At 41.1% G+C, this 14,728-nt stretch overlaps 2 protein-coding genes across 2 annotated transcripts in view; one reads left to right on the top strand and one right to left on the bottom strand.

Annotated features, from left to right (window-relative positions):
• LOC123761441 (band 4.1-like protein 4) overlaps window positions 1-14,728 on the bottom strand; it is an 817,171-nt gene that overhangs the window by 650,730 nt on the left and 151,713 nt on the right. The window lies entirely within an intron of this gene.
• Window positions 715-14,728, top strand: part of LOC138364900 (ribosome-binding protein 1-like) — a 29,319-nt gene continuing 15,305 nt past the window's right edge. The window contains exons 1-2 of the mRNA XM_069324975.1: window positions 715-867; window positions 7,978-8,065. Of these exons, the coding sequence (XP_069181076.1) occupies window positions 715-867; window positions 7,978-8,065 (241 nt within the window). The remainder of the gene's footprint in view (window positions 868-7,977; window positions 8,066-14,728) is intronic.

Here is a 14,728-nt window from a genome sequence, read left to right on the forward strand (position 1 = left end):
ACTATTGTAAACACCAAGGCAGAATGCGTAACTCACATCTTGCCTACTGTCAGAGCCAACATATCGATCTGCCAACACCAAACTTCACATCATCCTTCTTGGTTATATAATCTGCAGCTTCAGCTAAGATGTTTCCACTTCTCTTCTGCCTCCGAAGATGTTGAGAAGTTCAGTGCATTTCTTATGCATTTCTTAGCATCAGGCCAAATAATACTGTAATAGTCAAGGGGTTACCACTGGTTACAATTTTACAGTTAATTTGTCAAATTTTCAACTTCCTTTTGAAATGAACATAAGAAAGAGTATTAATGCTAGAATCATTGATCTCATTCTTCCAGTCATAGTCAATAACGTATGTCTACAAGAAAGACTGCTACCAGAATATACAATAATATGTATAAACTGTATTATTGTTCTATATCAATTATCCGTAGCCTAAAGAACGTGGAAAATCGTCCTAGGGGTAAGGCTTCATACCCCTTACAAACTTTTAAACGTCATGAAACCAAGAAAGATGCAATAGAGCAGCAACGTTGGTTATTAACGAAGCGTTGAGGACATTATTGTACCACCCATTACGGCTTCAAATCCAGTCCCGTCATGATGAACATCTTCTGTAGACTCGACACAATTATTTTGTACACTAACAATATACATACACAGCATCTAACACCAACAATCTCGGGTCGCTTTCATCTGACCTCATCACCGACAATGGGCATCACCGACAATGGGCATCACCGACAATGGGCATCACCGACAATGGGCATCACCGATATTGGGCATCACCGACAATGGGCATCTCCAATGACTCATTACAAAGCTACTTATTTAGCAGTCGTCAAATTTGAACGTGTATACTTTGAGGTTACACGCCCTCCTAACTCCCTGACTATTCATTCGCCTTGTGAAATATTGGCCCTTTTATACGGAGACTTATGTTGTTATTGGTGACTACTCCCTATTTTCTTGAATTGAATCCTAATATTATTTTATTATATTGCGTTGATACGTCATAGGCAACGAAGAAAGCTGTTATTAGACAGCTTATTATTAGACAATCGACTTGAGAATGGTCCAGGACGGCCCGAAACGCCGTCGTCCCTTCACCTTCTAGTGTGTGGTCTGGTCAACATACTTTAGCCACGTTATTGTGACTCATCGCCTGCATAAAGCTGTTATTACAATTATTAATGATGAACTCTTTAATTTTTTATATTTCCCATCTCTTTTAAGAGTTCTGTCTGAGTACCCACTCCGGTACTCTGCTGTTCTCACGATCTAACAAACGTCTAATTTGAAGCGGTTTCGTCAAGTCACGAGCGTACGAACCCAGACGAACCAACTCAAATTACAAGCCAGACGATACTCAGTCGTCCGAGGATGCATCTAACATGTGGTGCGTTAATTCCATTAAACCGCAACAATTTTAACCTCTGTCGATAGCTATAAACAGAGACGCATCAAGCGGGTGGACGGGTAATTGTTCGCGCTGGCAGGCGATGTACTCGCCTACATGTGCTGACCAGCTTTGAACGACTGCTACCAGAAAGACTGCTACCCGTCCTCTACAGTTGCCACAACGAACAGAAAATGGTGTATTAAAACATCTGAACCTAACCTAGTCTAACCGAGCGACCATAGAAAACGTGAGTGTTTGTGAGCCACTATAACTTACAGCACATCATAATTTGCCCGTTGATGGAGTGTTACGTCAAATTTGAGAGGACATGTTGCATCTTCAGCTCAGCAGCCCCGCCTTTCTAGCCCCTTGACGGTAATGTAATGGTTTCAACAGTATCATCTTGCAGCCATTCCACTCGTTCGAAACTTGTATAAAAAAAAAAGTCTCCTGACATCCATCAATTTTACAAGATCACATAAAATAAACCGAAAATACGCATATGGGAAAAACATTTCATCTATTTGGAGAGTCAGGGAAGCGAACTATTGTGGTTGGCAATTTATATGATAATGTACCAGGCGTACTTGCTACTTCGTCTGTCCGGGAAGGCCTAAAAAAAGGGTCAGGGGAGGTGAGAGGACAAAAGTCTGGCCTACCAGACTACCAGACCAGTCTGGCCCTACCTGACCGGGAGCCGGTCGGCCGAGCGGACAGCACGCTGGACTTGTGATCCTGTGGTCCTGGGTTCGATCCCAGGCGCCGGCGAGAAACAATGGGCAGAGTTTCTTTCACCCTATGCCCCTGTTACCTAGCAGTAAAATAGGTACCTGGGTGTTAGTCAGCTGTCACGGGCTGCTTCCTGGGGGTGGAGGCCTGGTCGAGGACCGGGCCGCGGGGACACTAAAAGCCCCGAAATCATCTCAAGATAACCTCAAGATAACCTATACCACTTGCTGGCCACAAATTCACCTCTCAACATGCCACCATACGAACAATTTCCATATATTTCTCTGAACGCTCATTCCTTCTCCGAGGCTATGGGTCCCACAATTGCAATTGAGGTGGTACCCATATGTATGTATGTATATGTGTGTGTGTGTTGTACCTAATAGCCAGAACGCACTACTTGGCCAACTATGCAAAGCCCGATTTGCCTAATAAGCCGAGTTTTCCAGAAGTTGTATATTTAAACAAAACAAAATGAAATGATAAAGCTTTCCATTACATTATATATGATTTAATTTTGTTTAATTTAAAACTAACGTAGATATATGACCAAATCTAATCTAACCTATCTTAACGTAACCTAAACTAACGAAAATTAGACTGTAATTTATGTTCTTAATATAATATTAATTCAAATGAACGAATTGTAAACAATCTTTTTAAAATAACGAAAATCTCTCTGCCTAGTAGGCAAATCGGCCCTTGCATACTAGGCTGAGTAGTACGTCCTTGCTAGGTACAATATATATATATATATATATATATATATATATATATATATATATATATATATATATATATATATATATATATATATATATTTATATATATATATATATATATATATATATATATATATATATATATTTATATATATATATATATATATATATATATATATATATATATATAAAACAAAATAAGTTAAAAAGAACAGGGGTGGTAGAAGGAAAGAATTAAAGTGTTCAGTGAGAACCCACAAGGTCTTCTCTGAAAACTATTTATTTTCTTCTTTCAGGCTGTGAGTCATATATATATATATATATATATATATATATATATATATATATATATATATATATATATATATATATATATATATATATATATATATATATATATATATATGTCGTACCTAGTAGCCAGAACTCACTTCTCAGCCTACTATGCAAGGCCCGATTTGCCTAATAAGCCAAGTTTTCCTGAATTAATATATTTTCTCATATATTTTTCTTATGAAATGATAAAGCTACCCATTTCGTTATGTATGAGGTCAATTTTTTTTATTGGAGTTAAAATTTACGTAGATATATGACCGAACCTAACCAACCCTACCTAACCTATCTTTATAGGTTAGGTTAGGTTAGATAGCCAAAAAAGTTAGGTTAGGTTAGGTTAGATAGGTTAGGTAGTCGAAAAAACATTATTTCATGAAAACTTGGCTTATTAGGCAAATCGGGCCTTGCATAGTAGGCTGATAAGTGCGTTCTGGCTACTAGGTACGACATATATATATATATATATATATATATATATATATTATATATATATATATATATATATATATATATATATATATATATATATATATATATATATATATATATATATATATATATTTATTCCCACGTTATTTTTTTGTTGGTGAAGGCCAGCAGGCGTATCATCAGTCACCCACACTCCCTACCATCACGGAATCAATATACATTCCACCTGTGTTTATACACTATGGTGGGCTCGGGCAAGATGACCGAGCCCACCACTGCCTGGGTTCGTTCGTCGGGTAATTTGGTTGCTAGACTTGTTGGCTCCCTCACCACGTCCTCCCTCCATTATCCGGACCCCTTAATCAGCACCACTCACCTTTATCACAAACTATTCACTATATCATGTTTCCCCCCCCCCCTTCTATAAATCACAGACCGAAGCATTGACTGACTGACCGGCTTGCTGGATTTTCCCCATCCAACTTTTAAGTACATATTTGTTTTAATACGTGTATTTATATTTTTTTTTTAGAGAGCATATAAATGTTACAGAGTTGTTAGTATGCAGATCTACTTTTTATATAATTTGAGAGTACTATACTTTTACTTCAGCTATATATATTATTGCGTGAACTACAAAAATTCATAATATATATATATGTCCTTGCCGGCAATAAATTACTCGGTAATTCCGTACTGAAGCCCACAATGTTAAAATCTAACTGTTTCACTAGCTTCAACGAAAATAAATATATTTCAAACCAAAAAGAAAAAATATATATAATTTATTTTCCAATATGCTTGAATGAAGTTTTCTTCATGCCTCTCTTGACAAATAACTCAACATTTCTAAATGTAATAAATGAAAAAGTTTACATTTTAAACACTGCATTTATCCTCGACAGAAAACGGGATGTAAACACTAAGCCGTGGCTGTGCCTCGCTAAAAACACTGACCAACTATCGAGTTACAAATACATGGCGAGAGACGCCCTGAGAAAGATGCAAGACTCTGAACGAAATGCTGGAGGAGACGATCATTAATAACGAAGGTTTACGAATTATATATGAAAACCGTTCTAGGAGAGAGGTAAAATTTGGCTTGGAGGGAGGGGAGGGAGAGAGAAACATTATTCGCAACATCATTTTGTGTCATTTATGTTGAAGGGGCGTAGTTACTGTACCTTCAACGTATATTTAAGTTCTGTCTTATTATTGACTTACGAAGCTTATTGTGCACTCACGAGCTGTGCTTGAAGGGTCGAACCAATTTCTTTCTTTATTATGCACCCAATACCCATCCCGTGGGCGGTGGTGTAAAGGATTCGAACCTCAGGCTCTTGGTGTACTTACCCGCATGTGTCCACCTGATGTGCTAGAAGGATCAACCGCCAACTTTTTAACAATAGTAGTTTATGGAAAAAGTTTTTTGTCATTTTTGTCTTGTAAAATTGCGAATCGAATTAGTTTTGACAACATCAAATCCGTTGCATTTGTATCCGACCCTTACGTTGAAGTTCTTTTTTTTTACTTCCGAGTCATTGCTGTCTAGTTTTGATGCATGTCTCCTCGTCCTAGTGTTCTTCACTGTGAACATTGTGTATCTGGTCAGTTCCTAGCACAATCTTCTATGTCGTTATCATGTCTTCTGTGATTTTTCTATCGTGTACCGTGGTGATGTTCAGTTCCGTTTTTATTTCTTCATAGCTCAGTTGTACTAGGATGAAAGCCTTGTTGCATACATTTGGACATTTTTAGCTTTATTTTGCTTATGCTCTTCAAAGCGAAGGTTCATTGCCGGGGCAGCATTCTCCAGAGGTTTCATATAGTTTGAAAAGCTCAGTTGTGCAAGTTCCTGAACATCTGGCCAATGGCCAGGTTGAGATATGTTCCTGACGTCATGATGGTAATGAGTACCTCTGGCTTTAGATCAGAGATTATTTCAATCCTTAAGAATCCTTCCCTGATCCAGGTCTAGCTGCCTCTCCTTCATTCTGAACTGCATTTAGAGTTAGTTGCTATTCTTATAACCTTACATTTGTCTGGATTAAATACACGCTACTGTTTCAGAAAACGTTTGGAGTGTCTTGCACATTTTGTAATATACTAGAGTCCTCTTTTGATTATCCTCGTGGCCTCTGTATTATCAGCAGTCATTAACATGAGGGCGGCTGTTACCTCTGACGAGACGTATATTAAAAAATGCAAGGCTCTAACTGACTCTTGTGGATCTCTACTCTTTTCCTCTCTTACCGCTGATATTTCTTATCTCGCTGACTATTTTCCTTCTTTCTCAAAGATAATCCCTTACTAAACTTTGAACTTTTCCAATGTTCTCTGACAGTCAAGAAAAACCCACTTCAACTCCTTGGTTGCCAGCATCTTTTTTCTGCAGTTCTAAAAATTGTCAATCATAAGTTTCTTTAGCTGAATATATATATATATATATATATATATATATATATATATATATATATATATATATATATATATATATATATATATATATATATATATATATATATATGACAGTGTCAGACCACGGAGGAAGAATTCAAACAGGAATTTCCTTCAGTACTTTCGTATTTAATAATACATCTTCAGAAGGGTGAGTTACAAGTATAAAGATTTGGACATAAATAGGCAGGAGAGAGATGATGTAAAGTGAGCTACAATGATAATTGTAATCATGAGTTTCCTTCTTAATAAAGAAAGAATAAAGAAGGAATCCAATAAAGCCTGTCAGCTCCAAAGAACTCAGTATATAGGCAAGACAACAACGTCTCTTTCTAGGCGATTAACAATACATAAACAACAGGGCTCCATCAAGTATAATTTCACATAACCAGACCATTACCAGAGAAATCTTAACAAGCAACACAGACATTATCGACAGATACAACGATAACAGGAAGCTCGACATCAGCGAGGCCCTACACATTACAAAGTCAATACCAGCAGTAAACAACCAATTAACACATATTACATTCTAACCACTTCAAGACCCCCCAAACCAGCACAGAAGCAAGCAGATAAAATGTATACCACATTTATGCCCATTGTTTTGTGTTCTGTCTTTTCCCATTGATTTGTTTCCTGTCACCTCACCCAATAACAAATATAAGCATGAGACGGAGTACACAAAAATGTCTTTGAAAATGTGAGAAGTCTTGCGAAACGCTTCTAGGCGTCAGACCATAAATAAAAATGTAAAAAAAAAAAATGAATTTTGGAGAGTTAATTTTTTCAATTACCCTCGACAGTGAAGAAAAGTGTAAGAAATATTGAGAAGATTCGTGTTAGAATTATTAATCTTACCCTTTCGATCATATTCAATAACATATGTTTACAAGAAAGACTGCTACCAAAATATACTAATATATATAAACTATAATACATAAATATATATAAACTTTAAACTTTTTTCGTTTAAGTTGAGGGTTCGAACTCTCGTCACGGCCCTTGTGGATTTGTTTATATATATATATATATATATATATATATATATATATATATATATATATATATATATATATATATATATATATATATATATATATATATATATATATATATATATATATATATATATAGCTGTTCTACATGTTTTTGAGCCTTCTGACCACACACTCTCTAGTACATTGAAAGGGATACTTTCGGCTCCGGTCTCTCTTCTATCAAATATAGAGACGGCATCGACCGTTTTCAAAACCTCTTGTAGTTTTCTTCACGCGAGAAGGAAATTAATCCTAAAACACAATAGGTCTACGTAAGACTTAAACTAAATTTTTTTAGTATCCATCATAAGATGTCCAAAGAGCAATAAAGAGTAAGTTCCTTGCCCTATCAGTAATTTATAGTCAAAGCTCTCAGTGTCCATCTCAATCTGTGTAAAGACCAAGTCTAGCCTCGATAGTTGGTCTCTTATATTCCACCCAATTTCTTCATTTTCTCCCTCGCATCATGTTTTCTCCGTCTCTTGAGAATATTTTCACTCAATTTTTGCTATGATTGAAGTCTCTCATTACTAGTATATACACCCCTCATATTGTAGGCAATTCCAGCCATTACTTTGAAGATGTTTATACGAGCTCTGTTCATGTTTTATTCATATCGTATTGATTGCAGTCACAACCACTTTCTCTCGCTGAAATAATGCTTGCAAGAGTTATTAACTCCACCAACACACAGCTTCCCAACATTTTATTCATTATGAAAAGCATCGCCATTCCTTCTCCTGTTTTATTTCTCTCCTCACAAACACTTCGCTAACCACTTCTTAGAACATTTCTTGTCTTTATTATATTTTGTTTTATTTTAATTCTATGCCTGTTATTACATCACCATTTATGTTCTCAGATAATATCTCATGATGGCATGTTCTCAGAAATAACATTTTGTGAATCTGCTTCCTCGGACATTACATCTGTATTAGCATGCCAGATTTGTAAACTTCATTATAATTATGCCTTCTGTTTGGGCAGCTCCCAACACTGGAGTGGCATACTGAGTACATAATGTACAGGAGATGGTAGGTTGGGGGGATGGGGAAATTGGGAATAGCGATTGGGATCGATGAGAGTTCCGGAACGAAATGGGGGAGTTCTACCCCAATACTTTCCCTCTCTTATACTCCCTTTCCGTATCGCCATCATTTTCTATCTCGTTCATATTCCCATTCCCTTTCTCCCTCAATCTCGCCTTCCCAGTACAGCGAGAGTAGACGGTGGCAACATCGTACACGGGAACAGACAACCAAGAAAAAAAAACAAGGTCGGAATCCATTAAAATGAAGAAGCGAAACGACGAAACTGAAAAAAAACAAAAACAGCTGACAAAGGCAGGTGAAGGAAGGAGGGAAGTAAGGAGCAACAGTGATGAACGATAAGAAGCAACACGAACCTCGAAGATAGTTAAAACAATTCAGCCCCATGTAAGAAAACAAGGCACACGACGAACTAAGCGATAAAAACAACAAAAAAATGGCATTGAGAATGAAGCAGGACTTCACGCCAGAAAAGAGTTAGGAATGAAGGTGAATGTGTAAGAGAGAGAGAGAGAGAGAGAGAGAGAGAGAGAGAGATAGAGAGAGAGAGAGAGAGAGAGAGAGAGAGAGAGAGAGAGAGAGAGAGAGAGAGAGAGAGAGAGAGAGAGAGAGAGAGAGAGAGAGAGAGAGACAAAAAAAGAAGGGCCAACAATAAGAGTTTGACCTTTGCGAAGGAGGCGGAGACGAGGGAGGATGACAGGCGGGTCTCGAGGACTCGGTGATGGACGATCTGCCAGAGTACACTAATTAATAATTCCCATTTTCAAATATACATAAATATTGCATGTATTTAGCTCATTAACACACACACACACACACACACACACACACACACACACACACACACACACACACACACACACACACACACACACACACACACACACATATATATATATATATATATATATATATATATATATATATATATATATATATATATATATATATATATATCACCAGGGTAATTGGTGATGCTCAGGATAGTCTGTGTCTGCAGACTCTCCCTTTTTTCTCCTCTCCCCCCCCCCCCCTCTCACCTCATCCTTCTCCCTCTCTCTCCCTCCTCACCTGATCCTCCTCCCTCTCCCCCATTTCTCCCTCCCTTCTCCCACTCCTCCCTCCCCCACCAGGCCTACCTCCAACCTCGAACATACACTTCCATTCATATCTATACTTGGGGAGGGGAGGGGTGTGGAGGGGAGGGGTGTGGAGGGGAGGGGTGTGGAGGGGAGGGGAAGGGAGGGGGAGGGGGTAACCGTCATGGTACAGGTCTGTGTCTATCCCCATCCATCCACCTATCCATTCAGACGTCTATCTTTCAATCTATTCATCTGTCCACCAATTCTTCCATTCATCTGTTCATCTAGCTATCCATTCATTAACTCATCGGCCTATATATCTATACTACTATCAGTCCCTCTGTCCATCTATCCATATATCTATCTATCCATCCATCCTTCTTTCTATCCATACATGTTTCAATCCAGCCATGTTTCTGTCCAACTATCTTTATATCCATCTATTCATCCATCTAATCATCTATTCATCAATTTATCAATCCATTCATATAACAAGCCATCTATACATCGAGCCGTCTATCCATCCATTCATCTATCTACTGTATCTGTCTCTCTGTATCTGCTTCTCTGTCTCTCTCTCTCTCTCTCTCTCTCTCTCTCTCTCTCTCTCTCTCTCTCTCTCTCTCTCTCTCTCTCTCTCTCTCTCTCTCTCTCTCTCTCTCTCTCTCTCTCTCTCACCAGAGGTGTTTGTGTGGAGGTCAGTGAAAGGAGCGTAGTGGTGTGAAATACTAAAAACAAAAGAAGAGTTACTGTGATAAGAGGCCGTGGCTTGAGAAACTATTGAAGTTGTGGCACGATCGTCTGTTTAGTGCGACCAAGAGGGAAATAGCAGGCTGCGAGCAGCCACGTCAAACAGCCTGGTTGACCAGTCCAGCAACCAGGAGGAGGCCTCGTCGAGGACCGGGCCACGGGGACGCTAAGCCCCGGAACCATCGCAAGGTTACCACAAGGTAATATTTGTTAATTTTCTCGAGATCAGTGAATATTGGTGTAGATTACTGTAAGATAACAAAAAATTGTTTTGAACTTTGTTTTCAAAATATTAGCTCTGTAGCCAGTGGGAGGTGCCAAAAATCCTCGTGTGGATCTTGAATGTGACCGCTGGCACGCTGTTTCCTTTTGAATTCTGGCGACGCCGACCAGCCTAATTGAAATTGAAATTGAAATAAGTTTATTGAGGTAAAAGACACACAAAGGGATGAGGTAGCTCAAGCTATTCTCACCCCGTTCAGTACATCGTGTTAATACATACATATACACACATCACAAACAATAAACATATTACCAAACATTCTGAGAGATAAACATATACATTTCCTCCTTTACACAAGTACCGACCAGCCTATGTATAACCCCCGTACCCCAGACCCTTCCCGCTGTCATTTTGGATGAATCTAGCCCCAAGCGTCTAGCTTCCAACTTTGGACAGATAGACACACTCCCTCTTATAGGTATATATATTATAGAGCGTATAGGGGAACCCAGTAGTGTCTGGGGTTTATGTATCTTCCCTTCCCTCCCCCCTCTTCCCACTCTACTCTTCCCTCTTCTAGCTTCCCCTCATCCTACCTCCTTCCCCCCCTCTCGTCTTACCCACCCCTCTACCCCCTCTTCCTCCTTCCACCCCATTTTACCCCCTCACTCTCATTCCCTTGTCCCTTTCAGCTTACATCTTTACTGAATATTATTTTCATCACAATCACCATCTTCACTACTCGGTACCTTCACTACTACTCCCTACATCTTCCCTATTCGCTATTTTCATCGCTGAAACTCGAATAAATTCAGTTCATTGTTTTCGAGTATTTTTTTTTTATTAATACATGAGTGCTGCTACCCTAGACTATATGAGGTGGAGTACAGTGTGTCAAAAAAAGCTAACTACATGATGCTAAAAATCCCCATCACACAAGATGGTTAGTCATACAGAGGCATGTGATGGGCAGTCTGCACTGGCAGACTCCGGATGCATTTTGAGGATATCATCAACACAAGAATAAGGCAGCAGTGATAATACAAGTCCCCATCTCTCAGGATGGTTAATCATACAGGGCCATATGTTTAGTAGACTGCACTGGCAAATTTTGGGTACACTGTGAGGATATCTTCAAGAATACGAGAGTGAATAATGTATGCTGATATTTCTTAAAGTATTTAATTTAGCTCGACCACGAGCAACCTATGTACGTCCCGTACCACAGACGATTTTCCCTGCAAAGTTGGGTGAGGCTTCAAGCGTCTGGCCTTTAACCTTGGGCAGAAAAATACATTCTCTCATGGATAAAAGTGTTTACAAGATTGGTTACACGAATGATACTCGATACACAGCAAATGGTCAGAGGTAGTAGAGAGCTACAGTACAATTATCATCATCAATAGCATCCTCACACCCTATCTTACTAATACACCACCAGATGTGTAGAGTTATTGACCTGGTTCACACTTATAGCTATCTTATATAGGAGCAATAATGTTGCATATGCAGACTGCAACAGTCTAAATTATTTGCCGAGTCAATTTACATCACTAATCCGGACGATTTAATTTAATACATTCCAATAATTACGACAATCGAACATTTCCCCTGGAAACGACATAACGCGTCCGTAAAAGTATGGACAAAACCCGCAGAAGCGTAATCCTAATGGAAGCACTGTACCGAAGAGCCGCCTGTACCCGACAGTAACTCAGGCGCCGCAAATAACACTAGTGTACAATTATCGCTCGCCAGCCTGTTGATGGCTGGCTGTGGCAGAGCCGCCCGAACCTTTAACAAGGAAAACAATCGCCTCTCCGGAATGTAATATTGGCAGGGATGAAAGCGGTACAAATGGGTCTCTTGACAAGGCACGTCCTCCCTCCACAGCCATTTCCAGACTTAACTACGGGACTTTAAAGTCTCTTACTGAGGGGTGCACGATTGCGTGTCTGCGGGAGGCGACCTTTGCTGCATTTGGAAGTGAAGACAATTGGGCAAGACGACATTGGGATGAACGCAACAAATATTATGAGAGATAAAAGGTGGAGTCCGAAGAACAAGATTAAAAGTAATGTGAATTTGATGAATGAATATATTTCTCGTAGTCTCCAGATCCTGACACCAAGAGCCAGCCTCCAGAACACCTCACACTCACAAGCCAAACACCAGCCCAACATTTTACTCTCATACAGGTGGCTATATAGAGGCAATAGTTGTGGTAACCTTTTGAGCCGAGTGGAGCCTCAGGGTGGAGAGCTTAGCTTCGCACTTGTCAATGTTCTGATGGCCAAATTAATAAATGATGAACGCACACATAAGCCGACGTAGCTGTCATCTGCTATTCTGATGACATTTGTATTGTTGCAAATACCCAAACTCGACTGCACGCTCTATTTGGTTCTCTGGCTATTAAGAGCGTTGAATGCGGTTTCATTCTTCTTGTGATAGACACATCACTCACCTCCACACACACCGCAAAACCCCGTTCCCCACTATCATTCCTCTACCACCCGTCTGCCACGACCCCCCCCCTTCCTCACCCTCATGCCTCGCCCTTCCCCAACCCCCCCTCCTGCCTCTCCCTTAATTCCCCCACCCCCTCCCACCTGCCTCGCCCTTCCCCACACTCTCCATCCTTCTTCCTTGCCCTTCCCCACACTCTCCATCCTTCTTCCTTGCCCTTCCCCACCCCTCCCCCTCCTTCCTCGTCCTTCCCCACCCCTCCCCCTCCTTCCTCGTCCTTCCCCACCCCTCCCCCTCCTTCCTCGCCCTTCCCCACCCCTCCCCCTCCTACCTTGCCCTACTCCTCCCCATCCCCTCCTACCTTGCCCTTCCCCACCCCACCCCCTCTTTCTTTGCCCTTCCCCCCCCCCTCGTATATCGGGCCCCACAAACCAGCCGTCAGTTACTGAGAGCATGCTGTAACAACGATAGTTACCCGCCGGTATCCCAGTGATTCGGGATGTGGTTAACCTCAGCTATCAGACGTAATGAAGAAGCAGAGCCCCTCCACTTTTACCTCGCATCACACCTCAGCTCTCTCCTCCCTTGTTAGCATATAGCAAACATTTTTATTACTGAAACTCAGACTGCGTGAATTACTTCGTGATAACCCAGAAATTAATTAAAGTTTCGGGTCATAGGCCAGTCACACCATTCCCGTTATTGACAGGTTCAGAATACGTCACTCCAGCCAACAGTTATATAACAACATAACAGTTAGTTATGGTGATAACCATAACTAACCCGTTGGCACAGTTAGTTCATCCCCCTGTGTTAGTTCATCATAGGGGCGCTGACAGCTGAGTGGACAGCGCTTCGGATTCGTAGTCCTGAGGTTCCAGGTTCGATCCTCGGTGGAAGCGGAAACAAATGAGCAGAGCTTCTTTCACCCTGATGCCCCTGTTTACCTAGCAGTAAATAGGTACCTGGGAGTTAGACAACTGTTACGGGCTGCTTCCTGGGGGTGTGTAACAAAAAGGAGGCCTGGTCGAGGAACTCTAAGCCCCGAAATTATCTCAAGATAACCCCAAGAAGATCCCCCTTGACATACTCGTTCATCTCCCTTAATACGCGAATTCAATCCCTTAAAATACTTACCACAGCTCCTCAACCTCTTAACACTGTGCTTACATCTACCTTACATTAAATTGTATTGAACTCTTGACCCCCAACTTACCGGATAATTCCACACAATAATTATGATAAGTGACCCCGGAGTGAGAGTAATATTAACTATCCCAATGCATCTACTGTTCTCTTTTAGCATTTGTACTCTAGTGTCTTGCAAGCAGAAAAATATGCTTGCTTGAAGCTACCCATCTCACAGAATAGGTAACTCCAGCATGGCAACACCCGTAGCGTGACTCTAGCATGGCAACACCCGTAGCGTGACTCCAGCATGGCAACACCCGTAGCGTGACTCTAGCATGGCAACACCCGTAGCGAGACTCCAGCATGGCAACACCCGTAGCGTGACTCTAGCATGGCAACACCCGTAGCGTGACTCTAGCATGGCAACACCCGTAGCGTGACTCTAGCATGGCAACACCCGTAGCGTGACTCTAGCATGGCAACACCCGTAGCGTGACTCCAGCATGGCAACACCCGTAGCCTGACTCCAGCATGGCAACACCCGTAGCCTGACTCCAGCATGGCAACACCCGTAGCGAGACTCTAGCATGGCAACACCCGTAGCGTGACTCTAGCATGGCAACACCCGTAGCGAGACTAGCATGGCAACACCCGTAGCGTGACTCCAGCATGGCAACACCCGTAGCGTGACTCCAGCATGGCAACACCCGTAGCCTGACTCCAGCATGGCAACACCCGTAGCCTGACTCCAGCATGGCAACACCCGTAGCGAGACTCTAGCATGGCAACACCCGTAGCGTGACTCTAGCATGGCAACACCCGTAGCGAGACTAGCATGGCAACACCCGTAGCGTGACTCCAGCATGGCAACACCCGTAGCGTGACTCCAGCATGGCAACACCCGTAGCC

This window comes from Procambarus clarkii, chromosome 15, assembly GCF_040958095.1.
Source record: "Procambarus clarkii isolate CNS0578487 chromosome 15, FALCON_Pclarkii_2.0, whole genome shotgun sequence".
In the NCBI taxonomy this organism is placed as follows: Eukaryota; Metazoa; Arthropoda; class Malacostraca; order Decapoda; family Cambaridae; genus Procambarus; species Procambarus clarkii.